Below are 22822 nucleotides of genomic sequence, written 5' to 3'. Positions count from 1 at the left end.
GTTGTGGTAGATGTACTCCGTAGATGTAATCGGGTTCTCCACCAATTTCCCGTTTCGCGGGTAGCACGTGATCGCGCGCCGTTACCGACGCGCCTCAATCTCACAACTTTGCAATCAACAGACCATGAATATTCCGACGTGTCATCATGTCTTACTATGATATTGACTCCATCTTGACAGATGCACAGGTAAGCTAAGTGTAATCACTTGTCTTTACTACGAACCCGCAAAAATGAACAATTGCTAACATATTGGGTCCAGAAACTGCCGTGTACATTTGAGCTCGAAGTACCTGGACTCGGCATTCTAGAGGGCAATGCGGGCGAAGATGTGAGTCTATGCTCTACTTTTTTTTACTGCCCGGCCGTACACCTTACTGATACGTGCACAGATCAAAGCCGGAACCCGCATCGATCTTCCACTATGGCTAGGCGAAATGCTCTCGATCGGGTAAGGCCCCACCCAGTTCAGTCTACTCAGAAGACTGGGCGTGGAGTTTGTCATTTTTCCTAACGTGCTATATGTGTTCGTTACAGAGCACGTCTAGGAACGTCCCGTCTAGTTACGCTTGATATGCCGGAAGCACTTTCGGAGCGGGTGATGAATGCGCTAAAGGCAGATCCCCGCACGCTTGACTTGCGGGCGTTAGCACCATATTTCTACAACCTGAGCGAGCGGATCCTCGAACTTTTCGAGGAAGAAGAGATGGTTGATGTTCTCGGAGATGTAGGTGGCTATGATCTTCGCTGGTGAAGACCGCGCATTGGCCGAGCCGGGACTAACGACCTGTCAGGCATTTAAGAAACGAGCGGCAGAGATCGCTGATCATGCGCACAATTCGCGTGGTGCAGTCGGTGGTGGGGTTGATTTCCTTCGTGGGCTGGATGAGACTGAGCGACAATGTAGGTTATGATTGTCCCCTGGATGTGTGGGTGGAGGATGAGGTCACTAACATATATGGTTCGATAGTGTTCCGGGCTGCTCATGATCGGGCCAAGGACATGCGAATCTGGTCGGGAGAGGCGAAACGTAAGCAATAGTTCTTTGTGACGAAGCATTTCTCGTGGGCTCTGAGCTGCGCTCGCTCATTATGGTTATGATACATTTGATGTGACAATATGATTGTTCGATCCGATGGGCTGCATGTGACGTAGGACAGGATTTTGGCTTGGTCTTTCTTTATTTCGTTCTCGTACTCCGTACAACATACTATAAATCTATAAATCTATTTTAAGACTAGAGGAAGAATATGATAGTTATATAGTGGTGTATTAAATCTGACAGGTGAAGTCCAAATCTCATGGATATGCCCCATGTGGAGACATGAGATCTGGACCCATGGAAACGGAATGTTGATATATCAACCCATTTGTATAAGCAGTTTCATACATATTTTGATTTTCTGTCTTCAATTGAGTATAAAATCAACCGAATCGAGGTAATTCATATACAGGCATTTGTTTCTTATTATATTACGAAGTGTCCCGTAAGTATATTGTATGTTGTACTTCCATCAAACAATTCTGTAACCGTGAAGTCAACGATCAGGAGAAACCCCGCGTAAGGGCCAAAGTGAGACTTCCCCACGGGCCCAATCCGATTGGTGTGAGTGTGATGTTAGTTGAGAGCGAATGTGAATTGATCGTCGTGCTAAGGAGCCTATCGAATCTAGCCTCGAAGGGGCTGGGAAAAAAACCCCCTCCCAAAAAAAAAAACAGAATAGTGAAGGCATGTTTGAAGTTCAACTCCATACTTTTTCTACTCCGTAAATGTTTCTTCCATTCTTCGATTCTTCCATTCCTTACTTTTCATGACAACTGTCCCTACTTCACCAAAACAAATAACTACATAAGTGGGGCCTGAGACTGTAACCCTTTTTTCTTACTTTTTTGGTGATCGACTCGTCACAATTCGTTTGCGACATCACCCTCACTTCGTTTGACTCCCAGTCCCGCCTTTTCCTCCCTTGACTCTTGGGTTTGGAACTGGGACACCCCTCTATGCCTTGATTCGAGTCTATTGATTCTACCAAACCTACCTGGCACTCCACAGGTTCGACCGAACCAGCTTCTGATTGCTCCCCACCTGCAACACATCTGCATCCCTCGCATCGGGCCTGCATCTTACCCACCGCCATCCAACCGCTTATCCAATTGACATCGATTCACCTGGATCCATCCGTTAATCCTCCGATGCGGCTGGTGGATCGTGCAGGAAATTGTTACCGTGGTGTCCACTGATTGTCCAGAATACAGCTGTGCCACGTCCAAACAGGGAAACTGGGGGCTTCTTGCGGCACGTCAATTATGCGCATTCGGTAAACATTATGCCGGCTGCCATTATGGATGAAAAAACTCAAAGAAGGAGCTCGGCCGCTGGTCAGCCTGCGCCTTCGCAGTCCGTATATCATCCCCGGGCTGCTCCCAAACGAAGCGTTTCCTCTAAAGATCACACCTCCAGTACGTGATCCTGGAACCTGCACCTGGATGAATTGAGTTTCACAACTCAGGGTTAATAAATTAAAGCTGACATTGCTTCTTCCTTAAGACTTGCCAGGGCGTCCTCAGCACCCATCACTTTCCCGCGTCAAGGGCCGAATCAATATGTTTACTCCACCTCGAATGAACGCAGAGGTCTCGTGGTTGAGAGACCAGTCACCTGCTCACCGGGACACAAGGACACCAACCCGCTCATCTGGTATGTCTTCCAATTGCCAGCAACGTTGCATGGCTCTAGAGCGCAAGTGACTGATTATTTGTGCCTCAGAAACTCCCGAACCTGGCACCCCTACGCTAGTAAACCCTGCCTCCGCCCTCTTGCAGGATTTACTGAAAGAAGAACGGGCACACCGAAGCTCCCGAGGAACCATGTCAGAGGATTACAAAGAAAATGCGCCTCAGACTCCCGAGACAACTCGTACTCAGGAAGATACTGCATCCGAAAAAGCACGCAAAGTGAATGATGTCTTCTCTGCCGGCCAGAGAAAACCGAAAGAGATGGGCATGCGAGAAATGGACCAAGTAAGTTCAGGAGCACGAGAACCCCCATGTACACTAGCTGACTTGTTTAAAGTATGTCTCGAAAATGAACAGGCTCAATTTCGATTTGAAGCTAGAGGTTTTCCACCGCACACAACAGATGGCTGTATATGAAAAGAAGCTGGAACGTATGGCGGATATGGAAGAACAATTAGCGCACATGGACGATTTGGTAGCAGAAGTGGAGGAGCTTCGAACCACCGAGAAAGAGAACCAGACCCTCCGTGAATCCAACGAGCAACTCCGCATTGACCTTGACAAGAGAGACCTGGCTGTTACCGAAGCTGTCGAGCTCATCTGCCAGTTGGAATCGAAAATCGACATGCTGGAGAATGGCGGCCGCGGCTCCAGGCTGTCTATGTCACGCCCTATGACTGCCGATGGCTCCGAAGCCTTTGCGCCAAAATCCCGTGCTATGATCGATATCCCGGAGAGAACCTCTTCCAAGCGAAATTCAAGTATCTTGAGCGTAGCTCAGCGCCAGACATCCTCTGAGCTGCGCAAACTCTCGAAAGCACCCTCCTTCCTACGCGCGGATAATAAAAGTACTGCCACTTTGCGAAGTCTTTATGCCCCTGAAGAAGAAACCCAGTGCTCTGCAAGGACTGAGCTTTCGAAATCAGAGAGCTTCCACACGACCACCGACATTATGGAGCCTGAGTCACCTAGACTGAGCGTCCTGAGCGAATGCAGTGAGCTGAACCCGTTCGACACCCCTACGAGGTGGCAAGAATTTGATCAGCTCGAGATCCCTGTTCGGAGATCGTTGTCGACCGCCGGCAGCTTGGATAGCTATGTCCCCCCCAACCGTCGGGACGAAACCAAAGAAGACCAGATCGATCGGTGGATTCAGTCTCGCGAAGATGTAAACCAGACTATCATCACGCGACGCAGGACCCGAGCATCGTCTGATGCCACCAAGGCTAGCATTCCCAGTTTTTCAACAGACTTGTATGCTCCCAAGCCGCGTGGACGCGGAAGACTGGATGCATCTCTTTTCGGGGGCGTCAGGCTTCCTCCCACCCCTGACACTATGAGTACGGCAGGTGCTACCGGGGCAAACCGATCGCATGGGTCGAACGGTTCAAATGGGAGCATTAGAGCCCGAAAGAGTCCACAAACTGAGCAGGATTTGTTTTTCCCTGGCAGACGAGTCAATCGTCCACGCTCCGCGGAAGAGATGGCCAGTCACTACAGCTTCGATGGCAGTGAGGTTGACGATAGCATGCAAACCAACTGCAGTGATACTCCGCGCCTAGGACTCTCAGCCGACGAGTCGCGCACCATCTTACCCTCCTTCAATACTGTTTCTTCTAAAGCCAGCGCGCTTCTTGGGCCCGGAAGCCCCAACAACCCTGTCATTGAGACCTTTGAAGCTCAGTGCCACGCAAATGTCAACGCAGCATCAACCCCAACCATTAAACGTGTTCGAAGCCCAATCAAGGCTATGACCCCTGAGCCGCCGCATACCAGTGACCGCGACTCTTCACCACTTACACCTCAAGACTGGGTTGCCGCTGCAAAGCAGACTCCAAGGTCTCGCAAGCCTAGGCCACGTGATACTTGTCACGACATTCAACAGACAGAGCTGTCACCCCGCACTATCAACAGTCCCGCTACATTCCACGACAACAGCAGCATCGCTTCGGATCCAAGTGAGCCTGAGGTCCCTGGTATCCCAACACTTGACATGACCACTCTGGACATCCTGGAACAACCCCTCGAAATCGCCCAGTCACAGGTCAAACCCGAAGCCAGTCCTGAGCCCCGTCGACGCCTCAGCTTCATACCGCCATTCTTCAATCGCTCAAATAATCCCCGTCAATCACAAGGCTCCCCAATTCCAAACGATTTCGAAGACGACGACGAGGATGGCGCCCCATCTCCGGTAATCCCCAAAACCAGAACAATGGGCGGCGCCTCCCGAAGACCTATGTCGCAAATAACCACCGCCCCAACCGACCTCTATCCGTCCAACCCCCCAATCCACATCCACAATGAAGAGTCGCTCTCGGCCTTCAGACCGCGAGGATTTGCTCAATCCTTGACAATGTCAACACATGTCGACCAACCCGGCTCTGCCACAGTTTCAGGACGCCCCTCCACATCCCATGGCATTGAGGTGGAACACAAGCGACGCAGCTCGCTGGGTATCTTTGGCTGGATCAAGGGTAAACGCTCTGATTCCGTGACTGTTCCCGGGACGGAGAAGTCGGGTGACTCTACACAGAAAGAGACCCGCGCTCCCTCGCGTCTAGCCTACGAAACTACACATGGACTTGGGATCCCCCGTGCTGAGACGCCGGACTCCATGGAGGCCCACGTAAGACCTCACCCTGAGACGGCTATTCAGGCCGATGAGTATGCGAGACGGCCTCGGTATATGGGTCGTCGTGCTCGCAGGGGCTGAGCTTCTTATGGACCCTTGAAGGACCAAGCTAGTACCGCCTCACTATCAGTTCATTATTCTCTCACTTCTTCATTTTGTACTATATGATACCCAGCGCTGTATGCTACATTGGTTTTTGGTTTTTTTGCTCTTACTATTTGTTCACTTCCCAGAGGCATTTGGCGTATTATGAGCTCTTCTCATTTCATCTGTTATGCTTCCTTTCTTGATGTATGCGAATGATGACGACACTGGGCTTCTGCAATCTTGTCAATTTGATGTCAATCCCGCTGGTAGGGTTAAGGTTAATCTGAAACGTGTTACATCGTCCAATATGCTACTATCATCCGAAAGTAAGGATTGTACTACAAGTAATTACGAAGTGAAAGTTATCTCAATGGATGCAACTAGGCATTGTGCTACCTAGTTGAGACAGATGTTATGGATCACTGGCCAGGTGACCCATCCCAATCTCCCCCCGCGCCCTCAGGCCCCTACTGACTCTTTGGAATCATTCCAGGGGCCACGTGCAGAGTGCCGTATGTGGCAGGGTGCCTCTTCTAGTAGAAGTAGATATTAACAATGCATCAAAGAAGGAAGTAAGAATGATATCTTACGATGTGCGTCATGGCGATGTGACGCCTCAGGTTCGAGGCCATCACCCTCTTTTCGGCCCTGTTGAACTTGTCACAGTAGGGGCATCTGAGGGCACAGGGGGAGATTACCTAGAAAGGAAAGAGGTTAGTGTCAATGACTTGGGGGAATGAGTATTTATTGGATTGAGATACGAACCAGCTCGGCATGGTCGACGGGCCACCACCTCTCGCGGTGGTCTGGGCAGTTGCACAAGAGTTTGTTGGGCTGTCTGATGATTTGTCAGTGAGATGAGATCAATTGAGAGAAATAGAAACTTACGCGAACCCTTGGGGCTGGGAGTCGCGTACTCTCCAGTAGCTGCCGTTGGGTGTGGGTGTGGGAGTGCTAGTAGGGCCAGTGTTAGCCCTGGTGTTAGGAGTGCCAGGATTAGCGCCAGTGCTGGAACCAGGTCCAGGGTTCAGGGCAGGGTTGACGTCCAGGCCAGGTTGGTTCAGACTCGGGTCAGGGGGGTGGTTCAGGCTCAGGCCATTGTCGATGTCTGGGTAAGCGCTTGGGTCAGCGCTTGAGTAAATGCCTGGGTAATTGCCCAGGTAAGTGCCCAGGTAAGTGCATGGGTCAGCACCTGGGTCAGCGCTTGAGTAATGGATTGGGTAAGTGTTTGAGTTAGGGTTTGGTTGGAAAGAAGGCATCATGATGGATAGATATCGCTGGTGCGACTTGAAAGACTTGAAAGCGTGTGGTTGTGCTGGGAAAAGAAGAGGAAAAGTGAGGGAAAAGGAACGGAAATGAACAGAATTTATCGCACTTTCGATAATGGCAGGCAGCCAGTGTTCAATAATGTCAGTAGACAATGTCAATAGACAATGTTAATAGGGTGATGGACGTGTTCTATCAATGTCCCAGGTATCTAGAAAGAGGTAGTCACAACAAGCTAGTTATTAGTTATGAACTTAACTGATATTCACTCATGAACACGGTTAGTTCTTGATATGTGTGCTAGAGGAGACTGCAATACTCATCATGGAGTGCAAAAATATCAATATCAAATTGGCCACCCCAATCTTGGGAGCAAACATCCAAACGAAATCATCCATACCATCCAAATCATCCAAATGATTGGTTTTGTTCCCAACTCCATGCAGGGTTTTCCAGTTCACCAAACGCCCAAAAAGACAGACATGATATGTTTGAAAAGCACTGAAAAAGAGCTCAAAACGAATCCCCCTCTATATCCTAATACCACCGATTTCCCTCCTCCCCAAGCATCTTCTTCTTCGGATTCAGGGAAACAACTCGCTGGCCAGGAAGCGTGTCTGCCGTAAAAGCTGCCTCGAAGATACTTGCAATCCCACGTTTAGCATAGTGTGCAAAAGAATCATAATCATCTCTCTTCCCATTTATAGCCCCCCACTCAATCCCACCAGGTGTAGTCCCATCTCCAAGATCACTCCACCGTGTAACAACGATAGATTGCTTGAACCGTCGATCCACTAGATCCTCACTCAGCTTAACCTCCATCAAATACTCAGTTGGACATTCAGGACACCTTCGCATCGGCCGACAAAACCCACACAGCGTCGTCAGCGCATTCGGATCAAACACCTGTCCCGCAACTCGGTCTTTCACCCGATGCTCCAGTCCCTGCAACCCACTGCTACTCCGCGGTCGCGGGATATGCTCCAGCGCACACTTGCATGCCGGCATCAACTCACCGTCTCGCCAGTGTGCGCATACGCTAAAGTACGGACAGTAGTCATCACGTGAGTACAGCAGCATACGCTGCGCAGACGGCGTGAGAGCCGGCGCCGCGAAGGTTTGACTGGTGACGCGCATTAGGAGCCGTCCTTCGTGGACGTGGAAGCGTGATGTATGTGACCAGTTATCGCGCTGCCAGCGTCGGCCGAGGGCGTCTGGGGCCAGCCCGTAGCTGGGACCGAAGCGGTGAGCGCGCATGGCTAGTTGCACGAATGTGAAAGGGAGATTGCGGCCGTGGGTTATTCGGTGGCGGGGCGGGGGTTTTAGAGCGTTTGTTGAGTTTCGGCAGTTGAAGAGCGGGTTTAGGACGTGGCTTGGACGGATGCGTTCGTTTCCTTCTTGTGTGCGTCTGTGGTATTGGGCGCAGGGGAAACAGAGGAGGTGGTGTGGGAGGGTGATGTCGAGGCCGGAGAGGAAGTTGATTTTGTGGGTGTGGTTGTCTGGATGGTTTAGTGCCATGAGGTATCTTGGGCCTAGTCTTCGGTATAATGTGATGGTGGTGATTGCTAGGCTTGCTGCTTCGGCGGGATTCAGGTACTCTGCTATTTCCGCCCATAGCTTTCGTGAGAGACTTGCTATGTCGCCCTCGCCTGGGGGTCGATGTTCATTGGTCTCGTTTCCTGCGGCGCTGGGATCGTCGACGTCGAGTGTGCCAAGCGAATGGATGATTTCTGTGTAGTCCCTTCGCTCACCCAATTGTGAGTCTACTGCCGCGTGCAATTCCTTGTATTTGAGTCTATGCGCATGCAATGGAGCTATCTCTGGCATTGGAGGGGCTTCTTCGACACTGGAGCGCGCGGCCAGCCGCAGGTCTGTGGTCGATTTGCTCCCTTTGCGGAGGGTTTGGCGAGATTTCTTAGGACGCAATGCATTGGAGAGGAATGACTTGAAGCCATTCCTCTGGCCAGGACTTTCTGCCGACATTATGGAGTTGCCGATGAATAGAAGTGTTCGAGGCCCAGATGGAGAATATCAGTCTTGTGTTTCGGATGCTTGCGGTCTTTTTTCGGATGCTTGCGGTCGGTCCGTCCGGCCCGGTCTAGTTGTACAACATTGGTTGATACTTGAATGGAACAAGAAATAGCTAAATACGATGATCTTATATTATCAAATAGTTGATGATGTGGCTACTAGGCTTCTAAGGACCAAAGAGAGAGCGAGAGAAGAAATGTTGGTTTCTACAAACACATAGTTACGGAGAGCTACTTATGTAGCTGGCCAGCCTGACAAACTAGGCCTGATGAATCAGGTGTCCATCCCAAAAGTTGATAATATTGAAAAACACATGCTACAATACAGGGGTAATTAAGCGCAAGCCATTGGAGCAGCATTTACAAATCAATTAGACTGGGTCATTTAAGCGAAGCGCTTCTCAGCTGCCTTCCAGTTGATCACATCCCAGATGGCGGAGAAGTACTCGACCTTGCGGTTCTGGTATTGGAGGCTAGAGAAATGATTAGTATAGGCAATGGATCGTCAAAGGAGGAATTCTTACTAGTAAGCGTGCTCCCAAGCGTCAATACCGAGCAGAGGCTCGAACTGACCGACCACGGGGTCCTGGTTCTAGTAAGGGGTTAATAACTAGTTCATCTCAAAGCCGAAGCGGGTAATCTCCAATCATGACTTACGGCATAGGTGCGGATTCCGATCTGTCCGGTCTGCTTGTCCTTCACGAGCCAAGCCCAGCCACTGCCCTGAATGCTAGCCAGAGCAGCGTTCATCTTGGACTGAAACTCGCCGACGCCACCGTAGGTGGAGTCAATGGCCTTGGCCAGAGCACCAGAAGGGGGCTCACCACCGCCGGCACTCTTGGGGGCAAGGTTCTCCCAGAAGAGAGTGTGGTTGAGGTGGCCACCACCGTGGAAGTTGACAGCGGGCTTGAGAGCGATCTGAGCAGCGATGTCGCCCTTAGCCTGGGCCTCCTGCAGCTGCTCAAGGGTGTTGTTGTAGCTGGTGACATAGGTGTTGTGGTGGTTCTTGTGGTGAATCTCCATGATCTTGCCGGAAATGGAGGGCTCAAGAGCGCCATAGTCATCTTGTTTTAGAGGTTAGTCTAATTCTTTTTACTCCAAATATATAGATATAGCTTTTCTCTGGCTCTAGAAGGTACTGCGACACCAAACTTACAGGAAAGGTCGGGGAGGGTGGCCTTGCCGCGGGCAAAGGTCAAGCCCGCAGCTCCAGCCTTGGAGGTAGCCGAAGCTCCCGAGCGAAGGGCAACGCGGGCCGAGTTGTTAAGAAGAGCAGCAGCCATTGTGAATGTACGTATTGAAGATGAATATGCGGTGAAAAGGAATTAAGAGGGTGTCAATTATGAGAGATGAATGAATTGAAAGGGAAAAAAGTGGCCAGCCGAGCTATGAAGTAACCGACCCTAACCACCCTCACGTCATCTTGTTTTCGTCAGGCCGGATGTTCGTAATTCCGTTCCGGATCCCCACGTGAATTTCATGAGCTCTGGACCGCGACTCATTCTCCCAGGACACTACCGCTTACTTTTACACTTTCGCTGAAAATTGAGGGGGACAGTCGATTTGGCTACAACTTGCTAATGACCCCCTGAAAAGATGGAGTCGCCTTCGTTCTCTGGTCAGAAGCGCAAGGTCGCTGACATGAGCTCTGATGAAGAAAGTACGCGCCCGACCACCGGCTTTCGAGGTTTCGCCAGAGCTGCCTCTCGTTCAGTGACGCCTCCCACCATGGGTGGACTAGGTAGCGGAACCCACAATAACCGCAACACCATGGCCAACCCTCGAGGTGGAGGATCGTCACGAGGCGGGAAAGGCATGGGAGGTGGCGGTGGAGGGGGAGGAGTCAACAGTTTTGCCGCGCGCATGATGGCAAAGATGGGCTACAAGGAAGGCCAAGGTCTCGGAACTACTGGGCAGGGTATCGTCAACCCGATTGAGGTACAGGCGCGACCCCAGGGTGCAGGCTTGGGCGCAGTGAGTGAGAAGTCGAAAAAGACTCGCGAAGAAGAGCGACGAGCAGCTGCACAGAAGGGCGAGGTCCTCGAAGACAGCTCCGAAGATGAACGGCAGCAGCGGCGAAAGAAGAAGGAGGAGCGCAAGGCACAGGGCCGGAGCGCCACAGGTACACCGATCCAGCGTGCGAAGCCCAAATTCCGCACAGCGCGTGAAATTGAGGATGATATGGAGGGTCTGGAAGTTCCCAATGTTCTCAAATCACTTGTCGATGCTACCGGAAAAGAGCAGCGTGTTCTCACTTCGACTGCTGGTCTGATGTCGACACAGCAATTCGTCAGTCAAGAGGAAGGAGAAGCATTCAAGATCGCCCAGCGAGCCCGGAATGACCTGGAAGCATTTGCGGATGAATGGAAGGGATTGAAAGAGAGAAAACAGTACATCGAACTGGAAGAGGCTCAGGTCGTGGACGAGTTGGATGCATATCAATCCCGGATCAACCATCTAACAGGCCTGATCGCCGCAGTGGAAGAATTAGACATCTTTGAAAATGAGGAAAGCATCACAACCAAATTAGATGAGTTGACGACCAAGCTTGAAGATGTTGAATCCAAATATCGAGATGCTGTTGATGAGCACCGACTCCCAGAGACCGCAGTCGCGGCTCTACATCCGTTATTCCGCCAAGCCATGGAGGAATGGGAGCCTCTCCAGGATCCGACCTTCCTCGTGTCCAACCTCACCCGTCTTCAGCCTCTTCTGTCTCGGACGAACGAGTTAGAAGAGCCCCGGAAACGTGCATCCACCTCACCTTACGAAACGATGATCTATACCCTCTGGCTTCCACGAGTGCGCTCAGCACTTCTGAATGATTGGGACGTTTACGATCCGTCCAAGGCAACCGCGCTGGTCGTGGCCTGGAAGGCAATTGTACCGCCATTTGTGTATGCAAACGTTCTCGACCAATTGGTCATTCCCAAGGTGGGCCTGGCGCTCAAAAACTGGAAACCTCGAGCTAGCCGACGACACGCCCACTCTGAACAAGATGGAAAGTTCCCCTGGTGGCTGTTCACTTGGCTTCAATACTTGGATGAACGACATACAAACCCGAAACAGCCCACTGGTCTCATGTCTGATGCGAAGAGAAAGTTCCGCTCGGTACTCGATACGTGGAGTCTGCACAAGGGTCTGGTCGATCACGTTGAGATCTGGCGGGATGCCCTAGGATCCGAATTCGATGTATGCCTACGCAACCACCTGCTGCCACGTCTTGCGCGCCACCTTCGCGAACATTTCACCGTGAACCCGCAAAATCAAGATCTCACGGCGCTCAAGGATGTCCTATGCTGGAATGTATTCTTCAAGCCTAAGGTCATGGGACTATTGCTAGTCTCTGATTTCTTCCCAAAGTGGCACGAGATTCTCTACATCTGGCTCACCAACGACCCCAACTACGAGGAGGTCGGATCCTGGTACTCTTGGTGGCATACTCAGATTCCGGCGGAGGTCAATGAGCTTATCATGATCGACGAAGAATGGAACAAGGGTTTGCAAACTATGGACCTTGCCTTACAGCTGGGCGACCGTGCCGCTGCTGAACTCCCACGCCCAACTACGGTACGGGCGACGCTTCCTACCCGAGAAGATAAGGTGGCGGCAGCCGCAGCTACTGCCGCAGCGGCTGCTCCCGAACCCCGTATTAAGGCGCCAGTTGTGGAAGAAGTTGCGTTCAAGGACATCCTCGAGGGCTGGTGTTTGGAGCAAGGGCTTATCATGCTACCCTTGCGGGAGGCTCATCCACAAAACGGCCAGCCGTTGTTCCGTATTACGGCTAGTGCCACAGGCAAGGGTGGAGTCGTGGCGTTTGTTCAAGGAGATGTGGTGTGGGTGCAGAATAAAAAGGCGAAAGATATTTGGGAGCCAATGGGTCTGGAGGATCAGCTGGTACAACGTGCAGAAGGCCGATGAGTCATGGCCGGTAAAAATGTACCTAGCTATTCAAGATATCCAACCTTTGCTCCAAGTGAGCTTACAGTACATATTGCAGAGCCTCCCTGGATATGTAATCCAAGCTAACTACCTACTTCTTGGTCCGTCTCCAGTACAACCAGGCGTTCAAGCAGGACTGCACCACCTAGATATCATCCCCTAATGTTTTACATGATGTCATGTGTGACTAGGAAGGAGAATGTACATCGTGCTATTCCAAGTTTGAACATGCAACCCTGCTGTAAATTACTAGGCTTCGGCTCCAACCTATCCAATAAATCAAAGACATTTCCATAATTTTCCAAGGATTTAGGGGAAAGACAACAGGGGTGTGTAGGATCAGGTCTCCCACGCTTTTTGTTCAGTGTCTTTGAATTCCCATAATGCCAAGCAATCCAAACAAAGACTGTAATGATGTTTTAACTGACGAATGCCAAGTTGTGGCAGACACTATATATCCCAAAGGCGTATCTAACTCCGATCGGATTTAAGAATCTCGGGATATTCGTTCTTTCCAAGGTTTCTCCGGTTAATTCTCGGAGATGGTAAACTCCGTGAATTTTCCGAGATCCGAATACTAAGAGCTAAGCATATACGGAGTACGGAGTACGGAGTAAAGTGATCTCCTTGTTCAGAGCTATGTTGTATAATGTACATTATCGGACTTAATATCAAAATGGGAGAGAACTGCGATCCTTCCGAGTCCTCCTATTAAGGTGGTCAACCAATCAGCATCCTCTGAATAAGCTAGTGGGTCTTCAGATCTCCAATGGATCCACCGGGAATGTGGATTGCCGTTCACAGCCAATCACATCACCGACAAAGGTCATCACAACATGCTTCACCAATCGTATCGATTGGATTTGAAGTGACTTGTTGCCATTTTCTCATCAAAGTGGACAAATCTTATGCCTTGCACCTCCTTGACCTTCATTTGACTGTCATAGCTGACATTTGAGAGCTATGTGATTGGTCCTGGACCCATCCTTGGCGAATATACCTCCATTATTTCCTGTTTGGTTTGCATAAACTGTGGGCTTTTTGCTGGGTGCTTTTTTTTTTCTATGGCGCCTAGATTGCTGAGACCGGTGAGAGTCCGTGGAACTGGGTGTTAAAAGGAGTGAGACACGGCCGATCATTGTAGATGATTTCTTTTTTTCTTTTCTTCATACTTCGTTTCATAGTGTCTTTGTTGATATCCATCTAAGACCAAGACACCCATTCCGGATGCTTTTGCTGGATCAAATAAAGTGCAATTATTATCCAGCTTTATCTTCTTCAGCTCATTTTATTCCTCTCGCCAGCTTGTAATTGAGTGGTGAAACTTCTGCTATACATCGTACCTCGGAGATATCCAAAAGCATATCGTGGTAGCAGCTTCGGATCAGCACCATGGCATTCCTCTTCATCAAGCAGAAACTCTTCCCTACAAAGGAAACAGACAAAATACACTCAGGTAAGTAAAGGAAAGAGAATACATACGCACGGAGGCATATACTTATGACAATTCAACTCCAGGCAAGCGCCTCCTCGCCCACAGTGACGACGATGATACCATCCATGGGGACTCCAATCAAGATCTCGAGTCCCAAAGCAGCCGCTCCTATGACACCTTCGGACGGTGCAACAGCCCGGACGAATCAACAACAACAACCGCCAGCAACAGCAGCAGCACCCGCTCGCGAATCAACCCACGCATCGTGTCAGATGCCATCCTCGGCCTCTCAGACGGGCTGACAGTGCCCTTCGCGCTGAGCGCAGGTCTTTCTGCACTCGGAAACACAAAAGTGGTAGTGCTGGGTGGACTGGCGGAGCTGGCAGCTGGTGCCATCTCCATGGGACTTGGTGGATACGTCGGTGCAAAGAGTGAAGCGTAAGTTTTCCACATATGGCAACCAAATCAGAATATATACTAACAGACACCAGTGAATCATATCAAACAACAGTCCGTGAAACACAACATTTGATCCAAACGGACTCACAAGAGACTCGTGCCATGGTGCACGAGACCTTCTCTCCATACGGGCTCTCAGAATCGGCGGTTGCGGATATCACGCGTGACCTGCATGCGTCTCAAGACCGTCTCCTTGAGTTCCTGCTTGCTTTCCATCATCGAGAGATGGCGCCTGACTGTAACCAGGCGTGGACTTCGGCCATCACTCTCGCCCTGGGTTATTTTATTGGCGGGTTCATTCCGCTTATTCCGTACTTCATTGTCGAGCGGATTACGATTGCGCTGTACTGGAGTATTGGTGTTATGGCCATTACCTTGCTTGTGTTTGGATATGTTAAGACCTGTGTTGTACGCGGCTGGTCTGGCCGGGCAAATGTGCAGGCTGCGATCTGGGGCGGAGTACAGATGTGCTGTGTTGGAGGTGTCGCTGCTGGTGCGGCCATTGGATTGGTTCAGTTCATTGATATGGGCAGTGCCAATACTTGACAACCTGATTGTGATGGTACTGATGATGTTCACGTTGCATTGAGCGTTCATGCATTGCAGCAGCCGGAGTTTCTTTTGTTTCTCTCTACTCCTACTATTTTTCATTATGGGTTGGCTCGTTTATGGGTCTATTAGCGGGCGTTGCGGAAAACGCTGCAAAAAGCCTTGCTTACAAAATACACATTTGACGAAACATAATTCATTTCACATTGACGATATCAAGTTACATGACTTCAAATCCAAAGACATTTGTACTGGTTACCTCAGATAGATGGATATATAAAACAAAGGAACCCCTAAATCCTAACGCAAAGAATCACCCACTCAATGCAATCCCAACCAACCTCTTCGCCTTATCCGACAACTGAATCTTCAAAGCCTCCTCTCTCCCACGCTCCGACATCTTCCCCCAAGTCTTCCTCAAAATGTCCACCATCTTCTCCTCATCCGCAAGCTCCGCCTCAAACTTATCAAACTGATCATCCAAAAACACAAGACAAGCAACATCCTCCAGCGTCTGCGTATCAGGATCTCCCTGCTTAAGATCCGCTTTACGCACCAGCGCGCCAACCCTCGCTGCCTCCTCAACCGAATACCCGCTCTCAGCACATATCTGCTCGACTAGCGCAGCCTGTCGTCTCTGCAGACCTGCCCGCCACGAGTGATACCCGATCTTCGTGGCGGGGTAGCTGTCCCGCGGCACTTCCCAGCGGCGTAGATGTTGGGCGCGGATTGCGAGGCGCAGGAGCTCTGGTGCAGATGGGTTCAGGGTTGAGAGGTAGCTGGTCATTTTTTGGGCGTAGTGTAGTTCGTATGGGACTTGGCCGGTGGGTGTTTGGGCTTCGCGGGGATCGTCGGCGTGCGCTGCGTCGATGCGCTCGATGGCTGTTTCGTATTTGGTCATTTTTGTGGGGTTGCGTGAGGTAATTGAGGTAGGTGATTTATCCTTGAGTGGTGTGATTCGGCGACAAGAGTTTGGGCTTGGGATCAATTGGACTTGTTCGTGTTTGAGAGCTGTCTGAGTCGATTGATATGCGGTTTTTGGATAAGAATAGGCGCTAGTCTAGATATGGCTTAGCGTAAATTGTAACTGGGGCCTTCTAATTGGTGGATGAATATGTATACATCAATTGGTGCATCGTACAACTAGCCGTGCCAAGCGCCCAACACCAGGTCCCCCAGATTCTCACAGGATGCAAGATCTGTAAATTATGTATCTTTTGTATGACTTACCTATACAAAAGATTGTCGTTCCGTTGCCGAAAGGATAAGTCTACGTATTACATCACGTCAGCTTTCGCCCCTCGTGGCCGTAATAAAGGCACTATAGTTAGCCAATACCTCCTGGATGATCTGGATGCGCCCTAAAGAGCCATAGCCCAACTAACATTTCATACAGCAAGTGGGGAGTCATTCTCGCTCCAACCCCTACCCGTTTTTTGGAAGCGAAATAAAATGGCCAAACATGGCGGAATCAGTTTGCTGCACAAACTCAGGCTGCACGTAGGGTACCTCCTGTGCCAGCGATCGTGCCACGGGTGGTCTCCTCGCCACATCCAGTTCTTCTCGTACCCAGGAATGTTGGTATAGAACCACGGAGAAACGGGCATCACATAAGCCAGGCCGGACAAATATTGAATGTAGGAAGCATCAATATAAGTGTCCATATCTTGAGGACCCCAGGCCATCCGGCCCAGCTGAAAAGACCATCAACAACTCCGGTTGCAACAGCAGGTTAGGCGCCCAAGGAAGACCAACTTGGAATGAAGAAGCAGTCGGTCTCAGACTTGATCGTATGCCAATCATCGGCACGACCAGGGCCCTCAAATGAGGACACAAACGCTTTTCCTTTGTAGAAGAAGTACGAAGAATGCGCGCTATATTGATTAATCAGGTTGATTACATCGCTCTTTGGCCAGTTGCCGTTTCCAGCATAGTCGAACGAGAAGAAGAGTTTGAAGCCGACGCTGTCTGCCGCTGAAAAAGTGGCAGGGAGAGACTTTATGTTTGTCGGATCATTGTAGGCCATGTTCAGTGCAAAGGCATCAATATGTGCATCCTGCGCCAGCTTCATGTCGTCCTCCCAGTCACGAGGTGTATAGTTGGCCGAGTTGGTAACCTATTCGTCCTGTTAATAAAGTCAAATAGAGATAGTTCACAAGACACCACTACTTACCATGAAGTGAGCAAAGAGGGACGCTGCCTGCACTCGGCAGGCCATCGCCGTCAGAAACACCGTGATCCAACCCAGGAAGAATGCCATGACTGGTCCTAATAGGAGCGCTAGGAAAGTGATATCGAATTTCAATGGCTTGGGATGACCCTCGCCCTTTTTACAGCTGCGCTTTACAATGCTCAAAAAAACTTCAAATATAAAATTAGCGAGGGAAAAAACCGCCATTCCGAAGAGCCCGGAGAGTGGAGATTCGAAGAATTCTGCTACGTATACTTAATATTCCTTATCGAAGTTTGGTTAACTAATATAGACCTACTTCATACTATCTATATCTCCTTATATTTGCCCTAGCTAGTTCGAGGGCTGAGAAAAAGTGTGTTATGCTGACGGGGTACCAAAGTACCTTTTGTATCGATAAGTCATACAAAAGATACTTAATTTCTAGATTTTGCGTTTACTGGGGTGCACCAACACCAAGTTGGCACGGCTATGAACCATGGTACAATGGCGGGAAGGACCTTCAAATGAGATGACAGGACGATTTGGTATCAGGTTGGAGTATAAAAGGAGTCTTCTTCTCTCCCTTCTTCGCCATCCATCTCTCTTCAGATTCTGACTCTCCATCGCATCTGCTCTTCTTATCCGCACAACACTTGTGCAGTCTTCGATCATCTCTGCTCACGACACTTGTGTAGTCTTTGATCATCTCTACTCACAGAAGGTTTGTCCCTCTTACAACCTCAGTTGCTGTCTATCCTCAAATTTTTCTCCCATACCTCACTTACCTCATATGTGCCTCTCGCTAACAGCATTACAGCCGTGCTACTCCACGTTTTTTATTGTTCTCTTGAAGCTTACCAGTGATGGATAATCCAATTCCTGTCCTCTGGCCTTCGGGCCGTCCCACGCCTCCGTTGTCACCCCGCAAACGCGCCGTTTTCTTCGTGATTCTGAAGAATCAGAGGGTGAGATGAGCCTACGAACGAACCAAACGCATTATTATCTCGCTTCTCAACAGGACAATCGGCAATAAGTGGCATTTGATTTGTCCCTTCAATGTTGGTTCAACGAAAGCTAAGGCGGAGCCGATGATCGTGGTACTTGTGGAGCCATGGACACGCGCAAATTGGTTCGAGTTACGAGCTCAGATCATGTATCAGCTGGCGCCACTACGGGCGACTAATTATGCCACCCGACACATAACTCTCTCATTGGTTCATATTGCCAGGCAATAATTTCGATCCACTCTCACTTCACAAGTACCATTGTTGAATCTATAACTAGTTACTTTATATAGTATTTTTCATAAATGAATACTGTTGAGCAACCTGTTACTATGTGGGGTACTATGTGGGGAGAAAGCAGAGGAAGAATTATTAATTGATTAAACTAGAAATGCAGGGGGTTATATACCCTACTAAAACCATCTACACTCTGCTCGATTATAGTAATTTAGTAAATAACGAACAAATAGGGCTTAGTTTGTAGCAAACATATATATATATATATATATAGGGGATTGTTTAACAAATACGATATTAACTTTTTAACACCGGACTCTTTATACTCCTAAGTGTTAAGTCTTGACTCTTGATTGCTTACCATCTTACTAACTGAATCTGAACTGAATCTGAACTGAATCTGAATTGAATCTGAATTGAATCTGAATTGAATCTGAATTGAATCTGAATTGAATCTGAATTGAATCTGAATTGAATCTGAATTGAATCTGAATTGAATCTGAATTGAATCTGAATTGAATCTATAAAGTGTATAGTATAGAAATAGTAAATGCTTCCAGAAGGCAGTAATGAACTAGGCGGCGAGGTAATAACCAATGAGAGAGTTATGTGTCGGATGGCATACTTAGTCGCCCGTACGCCACACACGAACACGGATAAGTTTGACATTGAATTTTTGCCGGGTACCCTATCGCTTTTGACCAATGACGGAGTATCCTTTGCGGACAGACTCACTCCAAATGCCATTCCTCGAATGGGCTACTCGATCAGCATTGAAGGAGTCAACAATATAGGTACATTAGGCGGATTTGTCACATTAACCCACGGCGCCACTGTTCGCCGAGGCTTCCTCACTAATTACCATGTTATCAGGCCTTCGGAATCTAAAGATAACGCCCAGTTCCTTAAAGGCCTCGATCGTTATGGGTCATCTCTCGCTCGGCCTCTGAACCAGGTGGTTAGAATTGAATGCCTGGCTCGCATGGATATGGATTCTACACTTGCCCGCCTTAATCCTCCTTGAATGCCATGCGCGAGCACCACTCTGAGATTAGTGCTAAAGTGCAAGAACGAGAACTGGTTGGAGCAACCCCGCATCTCCGACTCCTTGAATGGATAGAAAATTACCACTCTCATATGGAGAAACTTTTGCCTCAGCACGCAGCAGTCGAGAGAATACCACACGTCTTAGGAGAAGTGAAGTTCGTGTCCGGAGAGCAACTTCGTAATCGCCGATTTCTAGATTGGGCTTTCGTTCAACTCTCCAGAGAGGCCGAGGAACAATGTTTCAGACCTAACCGCATGTTTCAAATTCCTCCCGCCTTTCTGCCAGAAAAGTTCATACCTCCTCGCCCTACTATGGTTATCCAGGAGCACGGTGTTCTAAACGAGTTTGGCTCATCAGCCAACCTAGGCGAGCCTTTTGCTACGACGGATATTCGGGCTCATTCATTCTCAATGGAGATGGAGCTGTAACTGGGTTGCTCTGGGGAGGAGTATCGCATGAAGATCTTGATGTTGGGCTGGCCTCGAGCATGTCCGATGTCATGGAGTCAATCAAAGAGAAGATTGGAGGTCTTGTTGTTGGGTGCCTGAGTGCCTCAGGCACCCAAGGACCCACAATGAGACAGATCCACTTATGTACGGAGTAGATAGTTCTCTCTCTCCCCTTTTCTTCTTCTTTCTTCCTCTCTCCTCGGTCCATCTCAATAATTCTGAATCTATCATATTGTTTCTCATACAATCCCATTAGATTCTACAATAGGTTATGAGCACCTTTTTATGCTAGCAGGACCACTAGCACCTTTTCTTCTAAAGCTTTGACCTAGATCCACCTTTTCCTGCTTGGCGCAGAATTTTTCGCCCAATCATGAATCGATCCTTACTACTAGATAAGATTCTATAAGGATCGCATGGTTTTCAATTGGTTGACTAGCTGCGGGCCTGTAGGCATTACTTAATTATATAATCCTTACTAAGCCTTTCGCTTATATCAACAAGTTTGTTATGCGCTTAGTAACCCTTGGCCAAGCCAAGGTTCACTTGCCTAAGGCATATAGACCTGCCTCAGGCACCATACTTGGTCCCCACAACTTTAGTTTAGATAGTTCTTCTCTTCTTCTTCTCTCTGCGCAATAGACAACTTTCCAGTTTACCTGTATCTTCTGTCTAAGACTTTTCCTCTTCCGATCCCCCGCACGAGCGTCGGAAGCTAGCCGTTCCCGCGATTCTCTCCTTTTTGCCCCCTATCCGAAGCCTCCCATATCGATTTAAGGTGTCGGTCTCGCATATTCGCTTCCCCGCGAATTCGGCTCCCCCCGCACCCCGCACTTTGCTTTCCGACCTCCAGTCGAACCCGTTTGATTATTGGCGAGACCCGAAGATCCAAGTCGAAAAATTGAGTAGCGCTTCCGATTGTTCGGGCCGATAACTTAACGACAAAGTCATAATTGAAGTGGTATTAAATACCGGAAACTCCCATTCTCATTTATTGCATCATTCTGCCAATGCCCGAGCACAAATCTCAGATACTGATACTTTATCCTTTCTATCTTTATGATATTCGAAATGGCGTTCTTTCCCTTTAAAATTTCCTTGACGACATACATCATTTGTACAATCGTGGCAGGGCTCGCTGTCCGTTTGCTCTCGAATCGATATAAACAAGGCCTGCGCGATATACCAGGCCCGGAACTTGCAAAGTACACTCGATTGTGGAAGCTGAATAGTGTATGGAAGGGTAATCATCATAATACTGCCATCGATCTTCATCGGAAACATGGAGCCCTCGTTCGTATTGGCCCAAATCATGTATCTGTTGGCGATCCCAGCGCCATTCCTGTCATATATGGCCTGAACAAGGGTTTTACCAAAGTATGCATGGCCCTAGAGCATTATTGGGGACATGAAATAGCGCCATTGAAAGAATGATAAGAGAATCCCGCTAACAATTACAGACTGCCTTTTACCCTATTCAATGCATATCATGGAATAAGAAGCCTCAAATGAATCTGTTTTCCACACGCGATGAGAAGTTTCATCGTGATCAGAAGCGACCTGTGGCCAACGCATACAGCATGACCTCGCTCCTGGAGCTTGAACCAGCAGTAGACTCATGCAGCGAGATTTTCATGTCTCAGTTGAGCAAATTCGCGGACCAGAATGCTCCGGTCGACTTGGGAATCTGGCTGCAGTACTACGCCTTTGATGTCGTGGGTGAATTTACGTTCGCGAAGAAACTCGGTTTTCTAGAAGAAGGGAAAGACATTGATGGGATGATTGAAGCCATCCAAGGCATGCTATCGTATGCCAGTTTGTGTGGTCAGATTCCTGAGATGCATCCACTACTACTGGGAAATCCTCTGTTCCCACTCTTAATGCCCAGCATGGAGACTTGGAATCAGGTTCTTCAGTTCACACTGAAAGCAGTGAATTCCCGTGCGTCATTGCAGCGTGACGGTGAGCTCAATAATGAGGAAAAAGATGGCGGAAAGGACATGCTCTCCAAATGGATGGCTATTCACCACTCAAACCCCGAGAAGCTCGCCACGAGGGATGTAATCGTACACCTTTCGACGAATGTGTTTGCTGGTTCTGATACAACAGCCATAGCACTTCGAGCTGTCTTATATCTCCTCATGCGCAATCCAGAGGTCATGTCCAAAGTCCAAACCGAGATTGACAGTGCATCTCGTGAGGGCAAGCTCAGCAATCCCGTATCGTACCGCGAGTCTACCACACATCTGCCCTATATTGGCGCAGTGCTCAAAGAGGCCATGCGACTTCACCCTTCTGTCGGATTGATTTTGGAGCGTGAAGTCCCAAAGGAAGGAGCGTATATTTGTGGAAAGCACGTTCCTAGTGGAACTATAGTCGGCATCAATGCGTGGGTTGTGCATCGAAATGGCGAAATATTCTCCGATCCCGACTCATTCATCCCCGAACGCTGGCTCGAAAGCTCCCCTGAAAAGTTAAAGGAGATGGAACAGAGCTTTTTCAACTTCGGCTTTGGGTCGAGAAGTTGCGTTGGAAGGAACGTCTCTATCATGGAGATGCACAAGGTCCTGCCACAGTTGCTGCTTGAATTTGAGATCCGGCTACACCACCCAGAGAAGGAATGGCGAACCAGGAACGCATGGTTTGTGCAGCAGGAAGGGTTGATCTGTGATCTTGTGAAGAGAGGATAAAGACATGGCAGGGAAATTTGATCATTTCCCTTGGAGGAGCTCTATGTTTCAACCCGCTATTGCTCTTGCTCTCCCCTTTGTTTCTA

General features: G+C 49.1%; 10 protein-coding genes across 10 annotated transcripts; 5 read left to right on the top strand and 5 right to left on the bottom strand.

Annotated features, from left to right (window-relative positions):
- Nucleotides 1–146: 146 nt before the first annotated feature.
- N7516_002426 (GINS complex) lies at nucleotides 147–5448 on the top strand (the record flags this gene model as incomplete). The annotated part of the gene is made up of 10 exons (XM_057215146.1): nucleotides 147–188; nucleotides 262–330; nucleotides 392–450; nucleotides 537–726; nucleotides 794–902; nucleotides 970–1029; nucleotides 2256–2459; nucleotides 2557–2697; nucleotides 2767–3020; nucleotides 3073–5448. 10 exons carry the CDS (start codon nucleotides 147–149, stop codon nucleotides 5446–5448), a joined length of 3504 nt encoding a protein of 1167 aa, XP_057077029.1.
- A 473-nt stretch (nucleotides 5449–5921) lies between these two features.
- On the bottom strand, nucleotides 5922–6716 carry N7516_002425 (uncharacterized protein; the record flags this gene model as incomplete). The annotated part of the gene is made up of 4 exons (XM_057215145.1): nucleotides 5922–5987; nucleotides 6045–6152; nucleotides 6220–6292; nucleotides 6343–6716. 4 exons carry the CDS (start codon nucleotides 6714–6716, stop codon nucleotides 5922–5924), a joined length of 621 nt encoding a protein of 206 aa, XP_057077028.1.
- A 541-nt stretch (nucleotides 6717–7257) lies between these two features.
- On the bottom strand, nucleotides 7258–8703 carry N7516_002424 (uncharacterized protein; the record flags this gene model as incomplete). Its single annotated transcript, XM_057215144.1, has 1 exon — nucleotides 7258–8703. The coding sequence occupies one exon, from the start codon at nucleotides 8701–8703 to the stop codon at nucleotides 7258–7260; it is 1446 nt and encodes a 481-aa protein (XP_057077027.1).
- A 432-nt stretch (nucleotides 8704–9135) lies between these two features.
- On the bottom strand, nucleotides 9136–10033 carry sod2 (superoxide dismutase sodB; the record flags this gene model as incomplete). Its single annotated transcript, XM_057215143.1, has 4 exons — nucleotides 9136–9223; nucleotides 9275–9342; nucleotides 9408–9814; nucleotides 9907–10033. The coding sequence occupies 4 exons, from the start codon at nucleotides 10031–10033 to the stop codon at nucleotides 9136–9138; spliced, it is 690 nt and encodes a 229-aa protein (XP_057077026.1).
- Nucleotides 10034–10346: 313 nt separating this feature from the next.
- On the top strand, nucleotides 10347–12671 carry N7516_002422 (putative G-patch domain protein (TFIP11); the record flags this gene model as incomplete). The annotated part of the gene is made up of 1 exon (XM_057215142.1): nucleotides 10347–12671. One exon carries the CDS (start codon nucleotides 10347–10349, stop codon nucleotides 12669–12671), a length of 2325 nt encoding a protein of 774 aa, XP_057077025.1.
- A 1413-nt stretch (nucleotides 12672–14084) lies between these two features.
- On the top strand, nucleotides 14085–15132 carry N7516_002421 (VIT1/CCC1 transporter family protein; the record flags this gene model as incomplete). Its single annotated transcript, XM_057215141.1, has 3 exons — nucleotides 14085–14148; nucleotides 14211–14565; nucleotides 14619–15132. 3 exons carry the CDS (start codon nucleotides 14085–14087, stop codon nucleotides 15130–15132), a joined length of 933 nt encoding a protein of 310 aa, XP_057077024.1.
- A 316-nt stretch (nucleotides 15133–15448) lies between these two features.
- Nucleotides 15449–16036, bottom strand: N7516_002420 (DUF4202 domain-containing protein; the record flags this gene model as incomplete). The annotated part of the gene is made up of 1 exon (XM_057215140.1): nucleotides 15449–16036. The coding sequence occupies one exon, from the start codon at nucleotides 16034–16036 to the stop codon at nucleotides 15449–15451; it is 588 nt and encodes a 195-aa protein (XP_057077023.1).
- Nucleotides 16037–16867: 831 nt separating this feature from the next.
- On the bottom strand, nucleotides 16868–17395 carry N7516_002419 (uncharacterized protein; the record flags this gene model as incomplete). The annotated part of the gene is made up of 2 exons (XM_057215139.1): nucleotides 16868–17251; nucleotides 17309–17395. 2 exons carry the CDS (start codon nucleotides 17393–17395, stop codon nucleotides 16868–16870), a joined length of 471 nt encoding a protein of 156 aa, XP_057077022.1.
- A 2183-nt stretch (nucleotides 17396–19578) lies between these two features.
- N7516_002418 (uncharacterized protein) lies at nucleotides 19579–20025 on the top strand (the record flags this gene model as incomplete). The annotated part of the gene is made up of 1 exon (XM_057215138.1): nucleotides 19579–20025. One exon carries the CDS (start codon nucleotides 19579–19581, stop codon nucleotides 20023–20025), a length of 447 nt encoding a protein of 148 aa, XP_057077021.1.
- A 1092-nt stretch (nucleotides 20026–21117) lies between these two features.
- N7516_002417 (cytochrome P450) lies at nucleotides 21118–22736 on the top strand (the record flags this gene model as incomplete). Its single annotated transcript, XM_057215137.1, has 2 exons — nucleotides 21118–21423; nucleotides 21507–22736. The coding sequence occupies 2 exons, from the start codon at nucleotides 21118–21120 to the stop codon at nucleotides 22734–22736; spliced, it is 1536 nt and encodes a 511-aa protein (XP_057077020.1).
- Nucleotides 22737–22822: the final 86 nt, after the last annotated feature.

Source organism: Penicillium verrucosum (assembly GCF_028828655.1).
Source record: "Penicillium verrucosum strain IBT 35672 chromosome Unknown utg000001l_segment0_segment0, whole genome shotgun sequence".
NCBI classification, from domain to species: Eukaryota; Fungi; Ascomycota; class Eurotiomycetes; order Eurotiales; family Aspergillaceae; genus Penicillium; species Penicillium verrucosum.
Note: the sequence above shows the minus strand (reverse complement) of the source record. Positions and strands in the feature narration are given on the sequence as shown.